This window comes from Rhincodon typus, chromosome 11 (assembly GCF_021869965.1).
Source record: "Rhincodon typus isolate 14 chromosome 11, sRhiTyp1.1, whole genome shotgun sequence".
Classification (NCBI taxonomy): Eukaryota; Metazoa; Chordata; class Chondrichthyes; order Orectolobiformes; family Rhincodontidae; genus Rhincodon; species Rhincodon typus.
Window position 1 is genome coordinate 19,127,770 of NC_063342.1, and position 17,080 is coordinate 19,144,849.

The following is a 17,080-nucleotide window of genomic DNA, read 5'->3' on the forward strand; positions in this document are numbered from 1 at the left end:
TTGCTTAGGTGATTAAGTCATTTGACTTAAGCTCTATCTGGCAAGTTACTTGCTGAATGTTAACGAAACTGATTTTTATGCTCTAGAAATAGATTGTTAGAGGCCACTAAAACATTCAGCTCCAAAGAAAAGTCATCCTAGTGGGGGAAAGTTTACTTAGTGTTCAGAAATCTCCAGACTGTGTTTAGTTTGTAACAATCTCCAGAATGAGAGAACTTGCAGAAATCTCCAGGATATTAGAATTCAAAAGTAGTCTTCAGTTCATTACAGCTGAGAAAAGTCTTAAGCATTCCCTGCTTTAAGCAGGGAAAAAAAAGGTTGGAAAAAAGAACGAATGTGAGAAATTGAAGAGTTAAGATAGAAATTATACTTTACTGGGATGGATTATCCGAAGTGGATACGACTGGGAAAAGAGCTGAATCTTTCTTTTTTTGTGTTTATATTCAGATAATTCTAAATTGTCTCATTTGGCTTTGTTTCCTCGTATGTATGGAATGTATTCTTTCGCATATGAATAAGTTCAGTGACTGAACAACAATGGTAATTAAACAGCAGAAATAAGTTATGATCTACCATACACCACCCGGAGATTTGACTTATCCAGGATGACCATATGCTGGCAGTATAACATTTCCATTTTCCAAGTCATCCCTCTTCATAATATTTAAAGAAAATTTAGGTGCTCATGACATCTTGTCGTCTTGTTTGTCCATTTCCACCATCATTACTGGTTCCTGAAATATCATTTTTTTGCCTTTATCTCCAAATTGCTTCATTGCTGTGAACCACTTGGCTTCTCCATCCTTCTTCAGCCTTGCATAACTTTCCAAATCTATTGACCCTCTGATGCTCAGATCTGTTCTGCCTTGGCCTTAAAATTTCTGGAGCACTTCCTGGTTTCTCAGGTCTTCTGTCCAGGAAGAACCACTTTCATTAACTGATTTATCTTTTCAATCCAATCAATCACTTTTCTTAAAAAAAGAAGTCTTTTCTGATGAAGTTTCAGGATGATTTTCCTAATCCTCCCCAAACATCTTATACCCGACTATAGCAATGAACTGAGGAATTGCTTGCTTGTTAAAAGCTCTTAGTCAACACAAATTCTCAGCTAGTTGAAACCTTCAACAAAAGAATTCACAGCTAAAGAACGTGTGAGCTAAAGGCCACAATTAAGCAACTTAATGATAGCCATGCAACTCAATTTTTATCAGATTTATTTGGCAGCAATGAGGTCAAAATTTTCATGCATCATCATCATCCTAATTGGTTAAGTGAATGTAGGATGAGATCCCACTTCTTTCAAATTAACTTTAAAGTATTGTGCACCCCAGTGTTATAATATTAATCTCTAGCATCAGCAAGAATAGACAATTTATGGCAAGTTTAAGAGTAAACCTGCTGCATCTATCATTGTAGAAGCAACAATCTCTGTTAATGTACTTAGTTGCTCCTTGATCGCCAAGAACTTCTATCTAGCAACAATAACTTGTATTAACTTGGGGGCAGTATGGTGGCTAAGTGGTTAGCTTTGCAGCCTCACAGTGCCAGTGAGCCAGGTTCGAGTCCACCTTCGAGCGACTGTCTGCGTGGAGTTTGCACATTCTCCCCGTGTCTGCGTGGGTTTCCGCCGGGTGCTCCGGTTTCCTCCCACAGTCCAAAGATGTGCAGGCTAGGTGGATTAGTCATACTAAATTGCCCATAGAGTTCAGGGATGTATAGATTAGGTGGGTTATAGGTGGATGGGTCTGGGTGGGATACTCCGAGGGTCAATGTGGACTTGTTGGGCCGAAGGGCCTGTTTCCACACTATAAGGATTCTATGATTCTAAAAATGTCCAGAGAAGTGTTCTGGGCCACGAGAGGAAACTTCTAGGGAATATGCTAAATTGAAAGTACTTTTGGGAGGGAATTCCAGAGTTAAGGCCTCACATTGTGCCAATTGTGCAACAAAGAAAACTGGGAATGTACAAAAGGCTAGAATTGGAGGAATGCAGACGTCAGAGGTACTGTGGGGATTACAAAGATAGAGAGGGTTGGAGTCCATGGAAGGATCTGAGAAATGAGGAGATTTTTTAAATCAAGTTAAATGTGCCTTCACAGGTACACATGACAAAAATAAATGCTAGGCTGTCCAGGTTGTCTAACTAATTGCAGTGACGTCTAAATTTAAAGTGCTCATGGCTGAAGAAAACTAAAAGCAAAACCAAGGCAAGGTTTGAAGCAAGCTCAGTTGGAAAGAAAGTTCCAAATAGATTGAATAATCTCACTGTTGAAAGGTTGTTTCATCACTCCAGAATTTAAGCACATCTTAGGAAATGAAGGCAGGCTGCTTAGCTTACACAAACTGTGTTGACAAGCACTTTTAATCACAAAATAGACTTGTACTGTACACTAGCTCTTCAACGCTGTTAATTCATTGGCTGTCTATGGAATTATGACTCCGACTCTATCAATTTAATTACAGCAAACACCAAAGCCTGAAGGTATAATGTTGAGCATTTGTACATGCAAATTTCGTGATGTATTGAATTGCTTCTGCAACTGCTGTGATGATCCATGTGCTGGGAAAAGCCTTTTTGTTTTGTGCACAGACCCTAGAAGAGCAAAGTGGGCTATTTTAAAAGTGTGTTCATGGTTTCCGAATTATGACATCATTAGGCTCCAAGAAGTGCACATTTGACCGGGGGATGAACAGCTAAGAAGCAAAAAGTGCAAATAGAAAGATAATTGAAGTGGGGTTAGAGCAGTATGTGCTTTTTCTTTGACAGTTAACACTTTGAATTTATTCAAGGAGAAAACAAGCATAACTCTCCCCCAGTGGAACAGTATTGTTTGCCAATCATTTAACAGATCTTAGCATTGAAATAAGCCTCTGAGAACAGCATAGAGACAGTGTTACTATGTGTTGCACAATTAGAAAGAACACAAGGTTGGTGACAAGAGGAGGAAGAGACTGTGGATTCAACGATGATCATTTCTGCTGTTGAAATTGTGCCAGTGCCCACCAAACGATTTAAAGAAGTCAGTAAAGGAAATCTTTGGTGATTCTGAGAGATTACTGTCAGAACAAACTTGGAAGGGGCTCATAGATATGCGCATCGTGAATGATAATCATATCCAGGAACTTCAGATGGAATGTAGCTGTTGGTCAATGCAAATGTTGAGCCCAAATAATTGGATGGGCAGTGAAGGATCCTGCAAAAAAAAATCCATGAGATAGACACATTTCAATCACTGCCCACATTTGAGTAGGAAGCAGCAAGAATGCTTGTAACGGCAAGGCACATCTTTGTGTTGACTTATTTACACTATTTACAATGTCTTTTATCAGTTAACTAAAGTTTGAACTACATTGATTTTAGTGGGCTTGTTACATTAGAAGTTTTAAGTATCTCATTTATCTATTTTCTTTTCATCAGTACCTGGAGGATTCTTTTTCGGAAAAAAGATCAATTTCCAAGGAATTGTAACACTGTTACTATTCATTTTAAGGAACTCCAGTCATTCAAAAAAACAACTCAGTTGTTATCTGTAATCGATAATTACTTGGTGCTCGACCTGTGGTCTAGCTTTTTGATGATTAGGGAGTTAATTTACTCAGTTCCACTAAATAGTACTCCATTGGAAGGTCAGCAATTTGCACTCAAACAGAGTACATGCCTCCTATGCTGCAAGCTTTTAATATTAGGAAGTGGTCAAATGGCACAGACGTGGAATTTAGCTAATGTACATATTCAGCAGATAGTTAGAATTACATTTTCTACAATATTTAAATTTTTAATAATGAACATGCACAAACAGACTTAAGAATCCTATCAGCTTTGCCAAACATCTTTGCCATTTGCTAACTATTGTGACATGAGGTATAAATATCACACCAAAAGATGAGATTAGAACTCATGTAGAACTGGTAAGCAACACCTTGATTCAAGCCACACCAAGCAGTCATTGTATATCTTTAATGTTGAGTAATATATAGTGAAGGAAATTAATTTTAAATTAGTATCCTAAAGTATTTCACAGAACCAATATTACAATATTTTAGTCTTTGGGTTTAAATCTGTCCATGTTGCGATTTGATCTTCTCAAATAATCAACAAATTGTCTTTTAAAACTCAAAAGAAAAACAAAACAGACTCTGATGACAAAACAATATGTTGCTCCATTGACAGCTATGATAAAATGTTCAGATACAATGTTAATGGACAGCATCTATTTCAATGATGTCAGAGTACAGGAACTAAAGGGAGTTATTAGATTAGGCATAAAGTTCTTAAAAGTTTAAAGCTTTGATACACTGAACCAATGATATATTGAAACACTGAAAACTTGTCCATTCTTTGCTTTCCTGTACAGATATGTTGTGTAGAGGGTACTGGTCAGAAGAAGGAACAAGACTATGCTAAGCCACCTTTGCCGATTTCCACTGACTGATTGGAGGATGCCATCATCATAAGCAACTTGCACTCCATTTAAAAATCATAAGATGTGCATTTAGGGTGTATTTAAGTCACATTCCCCAGATGATAAAATTTCTAAATTCAGCCAGCAAACCGGGAAAAAGTTGGGTAGTTTCCCAGCAAGGCACTACGTAAACCGTCAATGTCTCAACTGCAATGGTTTGCAGATAATTACGGAACAGCACTGACAGTTGAATGGTCAAGTCTCTTACAAACTACCTCAGTATGATTGATTCCATTTTTATTGAAAGGTATGTAGTACAATTTCAAAATAATAAAACTCATTATACTCCAAAATGCTTGAGAGGAGCAATTGCTGCACCTGACACGGAGATTTTTGCAGCTATCAAAAGGTGATTCAAATAATTACAAGATATTTTAAATGGCATGCTTTTTTCAATTCAAATTCAATTTATTTTACAGCCCAGAAAAAAAGTTTGTTTACACAAATTGCCTCTGAAGATTCAAATGAGTTGAAATCTAAAAGACAAAATTTTCCAGTTTAGACGGAAATTTAAAGTGCACAGATTTTCCGAGTATTAAAAGGATTAGAATAAATAGTCATGAACACGATTTTGATGTCTCTGTAACAATGCAGTACTGATAATGATTACATATAATAAAGAAACAGACACATTATAGTCAATTTCAAAACGGAGCTTTTAATTCTTTTACCTGTACATGTAGTTCAAGAATGCATGTGACAACCAGCTCTTAACACTGGTCATTCCATATATATTTATATATACTTTATATTTATAACAATGAAATTCTTCACAAACAAATGAAACCAAATTTGAGCCTCAAATTGTTTTGTGCACTACCCAAATGTCTCATGAGAAACAAACACTACTTATACTGCTTGTTTTAGGAAACAATGATGTTGCAGAGAATAAAAAAAAACCTGAAACAATTACTAATTTTAAACGGAACATAAGCTTTTAGCATGTATATAACCTCATACTTACAGCACCTGATGGTGACAAACTGAGCCACAGAACTTAATTGAATTTAATGTCTCATTTCTAAGTAAAAGCTCCATTGTTTGTTAATTTGTATAAATACAATGCACTAAAAGATTACAATTTGTAAACACTGTAGTTAATTGGATAGTATTTCTATACATTCTTTCTTGTCAAGAATTGTTTGTTCAAATGACCATTTTCCCACACTGAAAAGCAGAAGCAAACTTAAATGAAGGGGCTACGACACAAGATACACTTGTTTTGCACCTGAAGATATTATGTCATTTCTTAAACATTGTAGTCCAGTCAGCTTGACATTTTATTTGAAATTGGCCGATAAAAGCTTAATATGCTGAAGATTAATTAAGGATTACCACAACAACACTTGGATTCAACTGCATCAATAACCCCTTCAAGAAACACTCTGCCTTTCACACAATGGCCATGACTTGCATTATTTTTAATACTGGACACAGTGACATATTTATTCAATATAAACGGATGCTGAATTAAAAAATGTTTTTGAAGGAGGGCATACTGAAGAGTTAATACCACATGCAGCATTCCTTGATAGTGGGTCATTTTGCAAGACAAAAACATGCAGGCATTTAAAATTAATTTCTTTAAAATGGAAAAAATTGGTCTGGCGTAATTTTAAAGGGTTGCTTTAAAAAAACCTAGTGTTTTCCACAGGTGCGAAATAAATTGGGGCAGCAAAAGCCACAAAAGGACCCACTATCCTTTTAAAAAATTTTAATAAACTTAAACTAAAAATATCTAGGACTATACGCAACTAAAGTAAAATGAGGTAAAACTGCTCTGCAGTGTTCTTCTAGTCAGTAGCCAGTTGATGATCATGCAGAAGTCACATGATCAAGGCTGCATCTCCCATCATCCCTCTGGCAGTGATATGGGATAGTGGGTCTCTTTGAGGACTTTCAAGCCTGAGTGGGGGGTGGGCAACATATGATCCTAGAAAAAGGAGGAAAACACAACACATAAGCAAACAAAACATGTGCAAATTCAAGCTAGGAAATGAGTCGGGCATGTACAGCATGATGCAAATGATAAAAACGTGCATGCTATAAAAAAGGATGGGAATGGAAAAAAAACTGCTTTACAGAAGGTCTTCAAAGAGACTATTAAATGCAGCAGCACAGCAGAATCACAGCAATGCTGCATGTTCCTTACTGACTAGACAATAAATTTTTATCAGCTACTTACATTGCTGGCTTGGGTCCATATCAGTTGTTAGCTTCACGTAGTTAGATGGGAAGAGACCAGTGACCCCATTGAGCTCCCCTTTCCACCAATCTGGATCATCCTTATTGAGAACACCGATGATCTGTCCTTTGGCAAACGCAAGTTCATCATCATTCTGTGCAATGTAGTCATACATACCAATCACCTGGAACACTGTCAAAACAGAAACAGAAATTGGTATCCTCGTAGAATTGTTGAAATTCCAACATGAAGTCTTCGAAAAACAGGGACTTAGCACTAGAAAATGAAATTTATTCTTGAGACTGGCAGCAAAGCAAACTTGGTGAAGCAAACAATTGAGAGTTTTGAGAGTGACTAAATGGGAGTGCATGTTTTCCGGTCTTGCACTTTGCCGTGTTTCCAAGCAACGAACTGAAGTACAAGTTACTAAGCTTGATCCTGCTTTTGACCTCAAACGATAAGTAACCATTTTTTTTATTTGCTTTGACCAAACTGGCCTGAGTATAAGATGCAATTCAAACTAAAACATCACTTATATGCAACAGAGGTCAACAAAACTCCAGAAAATCTTGTAACTTACTGGTTTATTAAATTTACATGATAACTCCTTTTTAACAAGGTGTCTGATCAAAACCAGGTACTAACAGTGTGAGCATCAGTATAACTCAACAGATCACAGAGTACCAAATGGATATAAAAGCATCAGATTTGGAAAAATATTTTATTTTAGATGAATAAATCCAAAACATTTCACTTCTGTTGAAATTTCAATACCCACATGACGACTTTGGCTAGAAATACATCAATGATAGCTCCCACATAATATGAAGGGAACTGTCTGACCTCCTAGATTACCCAGCTCAGTGATGACAAAATTATTTGTACTGCGGAGATCAACTCCACTCTCAGATGAAGTGGAAGTTTGCATTCTCAGGGATTCACACATACAAACAGACTGGACCTGGACAGCTCTCCTGATCAAAAGTCTACAGTTGTACTGCAATAGTAGAGTCTTGTAACAACAAAAACAAAACCAAGACTGAGGAATTGAAGGTACTTGATCATAATTCTCAATATGTACTCACTTGGCTTATGGGCCATCAACATTTTAACCAATGTGGTCGACTTTAAGATACATTTTTGAAATCTGACAATGAGCATTTTTGCATTGGAAGTTTATTGTCAGCACATGATTGGAAACGTGAGGAGTACTTCCAATTACACCCCTTTCCTTTGCTCTTTTTTTCAAACACATGCCTACAGGTATCTATGGAATATGGGAGAAAATACATAAAACAGAAAGCTATCAAAGGATGTTGCCAAAGACTGACGAGGAATGGACTGCATCCATTGGTGACAGAAGCATTATCACTGTTCTTCTATCAAAGGATTTATTGTTGAGGGATGAGAGTAAAGAAATGGAAAGGGAAAACAAGGTATATTTTAGTAAATACTACCACTTTTTAAACGTTATCCCAACATTCATGCTGTGCAGACATTCACGCTGTGTGGGGGGTCTCAACAGGTAAACCTGTTTTGGTGTCCTTCCAGCCAACTGATAAGTCGGCACAGCATGTGGCTCACCAACAGATCTAACAGGTTACCCAACAACTGAGTTACAAATATAGCCAGATCTTTAAGTACACTGTGTCCTCAGCTATCCCACTTGCATATGCAGTCTTTACTTCTATTAGGTAGGCCTTAAAAATCCACTAAATGCCACTAACATCTTCTGCACAGCTACCCAAACTGTTTGGCATGATCTCCAATGGGGTCGCAAGATGAAACTTTTGGGTCTCGGGTTCCAAGGCAGCAATGGCTGTCGTGGAACTCAGACTTTCTTTTGACAGTTGCACGTTCTATTAAATCTGATTTTTGGCATTGCTGGGTGCGACCTGACCACTACTGAACAAAAACACCTGCCTGTAGATCAGTTTTTTGGGGAGAAACTTTGCCTCTTCATCAGTTACCTCACACTCAACTCCTGTCGCCCCACCATTCTGGTCAAGAGGTAACAATTCCCCCACACCTCACACAACAACCAAAGCTTTATTTCCTTCCCCTCCCCACTCAACACCACCCAACTAGGGTTTCACTTGAGGTCAAATGGGGTCACACTGGGTAAGAGTTTGGGAAACACTGATCTAACATGTCAATTACAAGGAATTACAACTATAAATCATACACAGTGCACCAGCTATTTTGGGTTACACAAGTGGGAGTTACAGCCCACCACCTCCAGTTGTCAGAGATCTACAAAATTCACGGTAGTTCTTTTTGTGGCTTTGAGCTTATCATTGAGATCCCAAGCCTTGACACTGCTCTTTGAAGTCCAGACGCAACCCACTGTCCCTCTAACAATCAGTTGGCTGACTGAAGCTAATACCAAGTGATTGGCAATTCAAGCAAAAATCCAGGCCATGGCAGTGGGGAAAACAGAGAATGAGGAAAGAAAAAACTGTGAAAAGCTAGTTTTATAAGTTTGAAAAATAAGTTGTGTTGGGTAATGTGAAAACTAGGAGCCAGCACTTCTCCAGAAAGGAATCTAAACCTGTGCAGAGATTTTCGTGGAACAAATGTACCATTTAGAACCCATTAATAACACTGGCTTCCAAGCGCCCCAGTTCTCCAATGATTCCTTCCCATGAGGAAAATGACAAAATACTTGAATATAATGAGAATTAAACAGCTTGGAAAGCTACTATATTATGATTATTAATATTATTCGATGATCACACTAATAAAATAAGATGTTTGGAGAATGCCAAGACAAACTTACAAACATTTGTTATGGGTGGTCTTGCAGCATCAATTGGAGTACTTTTATTTGTTCCGGGGCTGAGAAGTTTCACATAATTGGCAGGAAACCATCCTATTTGTCGCTTCTTTCCTCGAGCCTATAACAAAAGCAAACAATAAAGCACTGAATTCAGCAGTACTAATGGCAATTCCAAACAAAACACTGCTGGATAATTAGAAACAAAAACAAAGTTGCTGGAAGCTCAGCAGGTTTGGCAGCATCTGTGAAGAAAAAAATTCAGAGTTAACATTTTGGGTCTGGTGACCCTTCCTCAGAACCGATGGTAACTGGGAAAATGTTAGTTTACATGCAGAAACTAGGGAGGGGAATGGGGTAGGGAGTAAAAGATAGGATAGAGCCCGAGGGGAATGGGGTAGGGAGTAAAAGATAGGATAGAGCCCGAGGAGACAGAAGAGTGAAGAGTGAAGAGTGGGGGGTGAAGGAAGAGTGGGCCAGGGCCCTGGGAAGGCGGACAAGGTGGTGGGGGAAAATGTGTGTGTCTGGAGGTGCCAGAAATGGTGTCTGATGATCTTCTGGATGTGGATGCTGGTGGGATGGTAGGTAAGGACAAGGGGAACCCTATCGTTGTTGCGGGAGGGAAGAGAAGGGGTGAGGGTGGAAGTGCGGGAGATGGGTCGGACCTGGTTGAGGGGCCTGTTGATAATGGAGCTGGGGAGCCCTCGGTTCAGGAAGAAAGTGGACATTTCGGAAGGTCCTTTGTCGAAGTTGGCCTCATCTGAACATATATGACAGAGACGGAGGAACTGAGAGAATAGGATGGAGTCTTTACAGAAAACAATGCGTGAGGATGTACAGTCCAAGTAGCAGTGGGAGTCAGTTGGTTTATAATGGATATTAGTGGCCAGTCTATCCACAGAAATGGAAACAGAGATGTTGAGGAAGGGAAGGGAGAAGTCAGAGATAGACCAGGTGAAATTGAGGGCAGGGTGGAAATTGAAAGTGAAATCAATGAACTTTTCCAATTCTGGATGTGAGAGGGAAGCAGCCCTGATGATATCATCAATATAATCGGAGAAAGAGTTGTGGGTGGGGGCCAGAAGAGGACTGAAACAAGGAATATTCCATGCACCCCACGAAGAGACAGGCATAACTAACCCATGCGGGTATCCATGGCCACCCCTCTGACCTGAAGAAAATGAGAGGAGTTACAAGAGAAGTTGTTGAGGGTGGGGACGAGCTCGACCAAGCAGAGGAGGATGGTGGTGGGTGGGGACAGGTCAGGTCTTTGCTCCAGGAAGAAGCAGAGACCCCAGAGACCCTCCTGATGGGGAATGGATGCATAAAGGAATTGCACATCCATCGTAAAGAGGCGGCTGGAGCCTGCAAACTGGAAGTGTTGAAACCGGCATAAAGCGTCAAAGGAATCATGGATGTACGTGGCCAGGGATTGGACTGGGCAGAGAGAGGAAGAAAGGAGTTCTGTGGGACGGGAACAGGCTGAAACAATGGGTCTGCCCAGACAGTCCTATTTGTGGATTTTTCGAAGGAGATAGAAGCGAGCTATGCGGGGCTGGGAGACTATGAGCTTGAAAGCAGTGAGGGGTATCACCAGATGAAATGAGATCAGCTACTGTAGTAGATATAATGGCCTGATGCATCACGATGGGGTCATGGTCCATGGGAAAATAGGAGGAGGTATCTGAGAGTTTGCACTGAGCCTCTAATGTAGAGGTCAGTATGCCAGGCCACAACAGCACCACCCTTATCAGCAGGCTTAATAACAAAGTCAGGGTTAGATCTAAGTGCACAGAGCGTAGTCAGTTTGGAGGGAGATAGGTTGGATTTGGTGAAAGGTGCAAAGAAATTGAGGTGGCCAATATCACGTCGACAGTCCTCAATGAACAGATCGTGTGCAGGTAAAAGGCCAGAGGGAGGGGTCCAAGCGGAGGGCAAGTGTTGGTACTGGACAAAGAGGAGAGGACTCTTGTCCAAAGAAATGGGCACAGAGGCAAAGATGGCAGAACAGTTCAACGTCATGTTGTGCCCAAAGTTCGTGAAGGTGGGGATACAGAGGAATAAAGCTGAGGAACAAAAACAAAGTTGCTGGAAAAGCTCAGCAGGTCTGGCAGCATCCTTGAAGGAAAAAACAGAGTTAATGTTTCAGGTCCCGTGACCCTTCCACAGAATTCAACTTTATTTTTGTTCCTGATTTACAGCATCCGCAGTTCTTTTGGTTTTTAATAAAAGCTGTACAGAACACTCAGCATCGGAGAACACAAGGTTAGGAGGAATGGTGAATACCTGACAGGAGGTGGAGTTGGGAGAGGGGATACAGTCAGAAGGAAGGGGAGGAGAGGAAGGTTCCAGAGGGCCATGGGTATCTCGGAGTTGTTGCATCTTGTGGACCTGGATGCCTGAAAGGAAAAGAAATAGTTTCTTGTTAGCACAACAAACGAGCCAGAGGATGAAGTGGAATTGCGGAGTGGTGCAACCCGGAGCCATTGTGTAGCAATGCTGTTGGAGAGAAAGGATGAGTGTGTGCATTTGACACCGCATGGCATAGAGCGCGGATCTCAGGATGCAGTGAGAGCAGCTGCCCATGGAACATTGAATACCACGGATATATCTGTGATCGTGGGACGATAATTAGAAGTGCAGCCATAAACCAAACTGAAGAATAAACAACAGACCAATCACTAGGTTTTTAATTTGAGCTGAACTTGGAACCCAGAAGTGGAAGAATAAATGCCACAATATCGAAGGACCTTCCAAGGTCATATCTTTAAGTTGTAATACTGATCATCCACCTAACTAGGTTTATAGATTCCCTGTTTTCAATGGGACCAATGCACTACATAGCTAATGTAGACAGAACAGCCTGTCACTGCTCTTGGTTGGAGCTTCAGCAGAGTACACTTTTCAGAGAAGATAGACTAAATGGAACCTTTGTCAACTCACTTAACCTCTCTACAAATTACAAACTGCAACTGTAACAAACCACCCAAATAATATGTATTAACAAACAAAACCTTCAAACAACACTTGATTTACATTTAGCAATATTTGCTTGCCCTAGATGAATTAAACCACTCAAGGAAAAATTACAGCAGAATGAATGCACTACCTACCTGAAGCTCCCCTTCCCACCATCCACCAGCATTTCTCTTGCGAATGAGAATGAGCTGACCAGGAGCCAGGGTAAGTTGCTCAGCACCAGTTGCTGTATAAGGAGCTATCACTTGAGCAATTTCTGGAAGAGGCAGATGACATTGGAATATGAATTAATTAGAATGAATTAAATCTATCCGGGGGGGTGCGCAGGGGCGGTCTTTACACAAATGTTCTTACAGCAGGAAGAAAGTCTTTTCAAGGAGGATCATTCATCCTTTCTGCCAGTAAATGATATTTTTGTCATAAGTTTTTATAAAACATAAAAGTCACACCTTCATAGTTGAGGATCTCAGTCCAAGGCTTTAAATTCATACTGCTTTTATACAGCTGAACTTACACATTTGTGCTGTTAACTACCAATATATAGGTCTCATGCAACCAGCAAAGTTTGCCAGATTCACTGAGGTCTGCAGCTAGAAGATTCCCAGTAGGAAGAACCTCCAAGATTTGGTCTTGCATATCCAACACACTTGAGTATTGCTACCAGCTGCTTGAGGTCAGCTCATTGAAAATTAACAGCACTCAACAAGGAAGCAGCTCAAGTTAATGTATTAAAATAAAACAAAGAACTGATGTTGATGTTGTAGTTCTGAAACAAATGCAGAAAATACTGGTAAAACGCAGCAGGTCTGGCAGCATCTGTGGGGAGAAAGCAGAGTTAACATTTTCAGTCCAGTGGCTCTTCATCACAACTGATGGACAGACAAACTCAATGGATTTAGAATCAACTCCATGGGTGAAGTGGGCATCAATACAGGCAGCAAAGCAACAAGAAACTCTTCAAATACTTGGGTCTCCCACTTTTAGGGGATGGGCTACCACCTTTTCAATCTGTTGGGGAATGGGTGAACGCACGGGTGGATAAAAGGACAGGCAGGCAGCAGAGTGAAGGGTGCAGTTAGCTCAGGGTACAATTCAGATGTTTAAGTTGCCAAGGAGTTAGACCAAGCTTTTTCTATTTTAGATTCAGAGACTTTCTCAGAGGGTCCAGGGAGCAAATGAATCATCTGTCAAAGTTTCCTGGCAGAGTCCATGGAGCCAGCGCATCAGGATTTCTTAAGGATCCTGATACAGGTCGAAGTTGTATGTCCAGTGTTTGACTATTCAGAGAACAGACTAACTGGGCTGTGATAAATTACTCAAAAGATCCAGGCATTAAGCAAAGAGCCAATCCTCAGTGGAAAACTTGAGGAAATCATAGGTGTAAAGTCACTTGCACGTCCAAAGCATTCTACACTTACAATGTCCCATGTACTTACCCCAAAATATTTCGACAAAGAAAGCTATCTAATTTGCTTTGAAACAAATAAATATCATTCAATTTACTTTTGTTCTAGGTGGGACTTCCATGGTTACAATTCACACAAGTAACTTTGTGCAGATTAGTTTTTCCATTTCTTATCATCCATCCTGTCAACTCCAATTTGAATCATTTGGTACAAAAAGTGAAACAGCTACGGAAAGCTTCACATTACCTAGTCTCTACTAGTAATAATAATTTATTTTCTGCAAGGTTCCATGAACGTCTAGCAGCCACAGAGGTAGGAAGGTGAGCAATTTTACAAATGATGTCTTTAGAAGCCTCCAGTTCCCTTTCAATACATACATGTCTCCTCCTTGGTATCATGCACACATCTAATCCCAGTGTCTTCCTTGTTCTTAATAGCAAAGCATCATTCTCAACTTATCATCATACTCAAATCAAATTTTTAACCTTCTTTTGATACTGAAATGATGTTTTGTGGTGAGGCATGATGAGAGATCTGCCTATTCCGAGTGACATGAAAATTTCCATTGGGCTGTTTAAAAGGATAAAATCTCCCAGTATCCTGATGTTTTAATCCCTCTACACAACTGGAAAGAGACTCAAAAGACATCTAGCTCATTACTGCTTGAGGGGCATTGTTGAATGCAGTTGGCTGTGACATTCACCTGCTTCAATCGATTGCATTCCCAGCTCTGTTGGAAGGTTGAGGGGTCAAACACAACTGTTAAACTTCAATGGAACTTAACTGTGTGGTACTGACAGCAGGTTGTATTATCAGAGGCAACACATTTCAGACGAGCAGTCAAGGCCCTGCCTGCAATGCTCATACAACTACAAACTCCTTCCAGCAAGGTGTATAGTATGTTACTTTAGTGACCAATCAGGCTAATGGTCTGAGGCCATGGGTTCAAATCTCACCATGGTAGCTGGTGGATTTTAAATTCAACTGGTGAGCCTTGAAAAGCTACAGTCTCAACAATACTAACTACGCTCATCGATTATCATAAAACCCATCTGGTTCACGAAGACCGTTAGAGATATGGGACTAACACGATTTAGCGTGCTGATACGGCCTCCACGTGATTTCAGATCCACAATAATGTGGTCGACCCCTAAAAGTCCTAGCAAAACACTCAGTTCATCTGAAGGAGGACCCAAAATGTTAGCTCTGCTTTCTCACCACAGATGTTGCTAGAACTGAGTTGTTCCAGCAATCCTTTTTGTGTTTATGACTATAAACCTTCTGGTCATTTGCAAGGCCAAATTTGTGATGTTTTCTTCAGAAAAATTTCCTGACAAGTTTAAAAACTGGAATCGTACACAGAGGTACATCAAAGACATACCAGGCTTCCTTCCAAGGCTTCCACTCTTCCCAGTTTGCCCAGGTCCCTGCAATGAACACAGTTTTCACATGATCACAAGAAGTAGTTAAAAAATACATAAGACCTCCACATCATTAGCATTTATTCATTTTATCCCACTTGCAAAGAATACAACACAATTCAATAATTAAGTGCAACATAACTTTGTTCTACTCATGAAACAAACTTAAAATACTGTCTGGTCTGTTTAATCTGAAAGTATTTAACATGCACACAGTTTTAAAATTTGTCTTTAGCTACTAACAACCGAGTGAATAAACTTGTTCAAATGACTACAGAGGTCAGGAATGAAAACAGGATTGGAAATAAAAATAAGTTCCCACTCCTCCTGCAATGGGTTAGAATATATTTCAAGTTGCCAACAGGCAGAAAAGTTCAAAAATCAAAACCCAGGGAAATAATTTACTAAAAATAGAATCCAGATTCTAATGCAGGGAATCTGGGTGTAAAATTCACTCAGTTAAATTCAAAATTAAAGCTGTCTTTTTAGTTATTTACCACTTTCTGTTTCCATGAGACATATGAGCAGACACGAGGCTTGACTGTATGCTGAGGGTGATTTCCCTGCAACATAGCACAAACGTCAGAGGTGAGCCCACTTCTGTTAAGACAGCTTATCCAGTTTTAATTTTCAGGCAATGGCCTTTTAAGTCGCACGAGGCAAGATTTCCATTCACCTCCAGCAGGAAGCACCTTCTCAGAGGCTGGCAACTCTACGCACCTGCAGCCCTAAGCTGGGTGGGGGGGGTCAATGCTGCTTGCGAAGATAAGCCAAGGAGGTGGCATTTAGCAACATGGGCAATCAGCTACGTTTACAAACTTCACTGGAGCCATACTGACAAGTCCTCCTGAGTGGGCCTTTTGTTTTGGTTGGAGGAATGGGGGTCATCTAAATGGCACCAAAAAATCTGACAAAAAGAACCCCCTCCACTTTAACTGCCCAGCACTGCACAGAGTTAAACAGGTCAGGTTGGATATTAAACTCCCACCATCCATTAAATCATTGCAGTGATCAATGAGATCCTTAATTAGGCATTACTTACCACTAAGGGCTTCAACTACATTACAGACAGGCTACCTGCTTTCAAGCTGACGATTGGTCCACCAAATGAAAATGGGTTCATGTACCATGTAATCTGACAAACAATAATACTGTACCACATAACTGAACAAGTACAAACATCAGGATTGAACTTAATGATGCAAGCAAGTACAATAACTGCCACAACAATTTTTTGTTACTTTACTCAGAAAGCAAAGTCTTAAACTTGCAGAGCACCACAATTAATAGGAGCAGCTTTGTGGGTTAAAAGGAACAGAAGATGAAACAACACAGATAATTCACCTCAGAGTCCTTTGGTCTGACGTAGTTGGATGGGAAGACCCCTACTTTTTCTCCTACAACTCCTGTCCACCAGTCACCATCTTTCTTCGTCACAAGAATCACATCTCCTTGCTGGTAAGTCAAGTCCCCGGGTTCATTACTTTCATATGTATACATTGCAACAAATTCTATGAAACGGACAGAAGAAAGCAGTTTGAACAATGTCAGAAAATATGACCGCAGAACACTGGAGATTGGAAATAAAAACAAAGTGTCGGAGAAACTCAGCAGGTCTGGCAGAGTTAACTTTTCGTGTATGGTATGAATTTTTCAGAACTGCCAGACCTGCTCAGTTTCTTGAAAACTTTAGTTTGTATTTGCAAAGGTTAAAAATGCTTGTGGCAAGGCAAAGATAAAGTTGCTCAAAAGGCACTATGTGCTACCAATGCAGACTAAAAGAAACGATGACCCCAATACCTTTTTTTGGTCTTGTGTGGAAATGGCAACCCAAATAATGGTAATACTTT

The 17,080-nt window shown here is 40.0% G+C and overlaps 1 protein-coding gene across 6 annotated transcripts in view; it reads right to left on the reverse strand.

Annotated features, from left to right (window-relative positions):
- Positions 1-5,101: 5,101 nt before the first annotated feature.
- Positions 5,102-17,080, reverse strand: part of itsn1 (intersectin 1 (SH3 domain protein)) — a 173,715-nt gene continuing 161,736 nt past the window's right edge. For all 6 annotated transcript variants that reach the window (XM_048603054.1, XM_048603052.1, XM_048603053.1 and 3 more), the window contains 6 exons: positions 16,575-16,741; positions 15,191-15,236; positions 12,538-12,659; positions 9,428-9,545; positions 6,649-6,840; positions 5,102-6,396 (listed from right to left, as the gene is read on the reverse strand). In XM_048603054.1, coding sequence (XP_048459011.1) covers positions 6,395-6,396; positions 6,649-6,840; positions 9,428-9,545; positions 12,538-12,659; positions 15,191-15,236; positions 16,575-16,741 — 647 coding nt within the window. In that variant the 3' untranslated portion in view covers positions 5,102-6,394. The remainder of the gene's footprint in view (positions 6,397-6,648; positions 6,841-9,427; positions 9,546-12,537; positions 12,660-15,190; positions 15,237-16,574; positions 16,742-17,080) is intronic.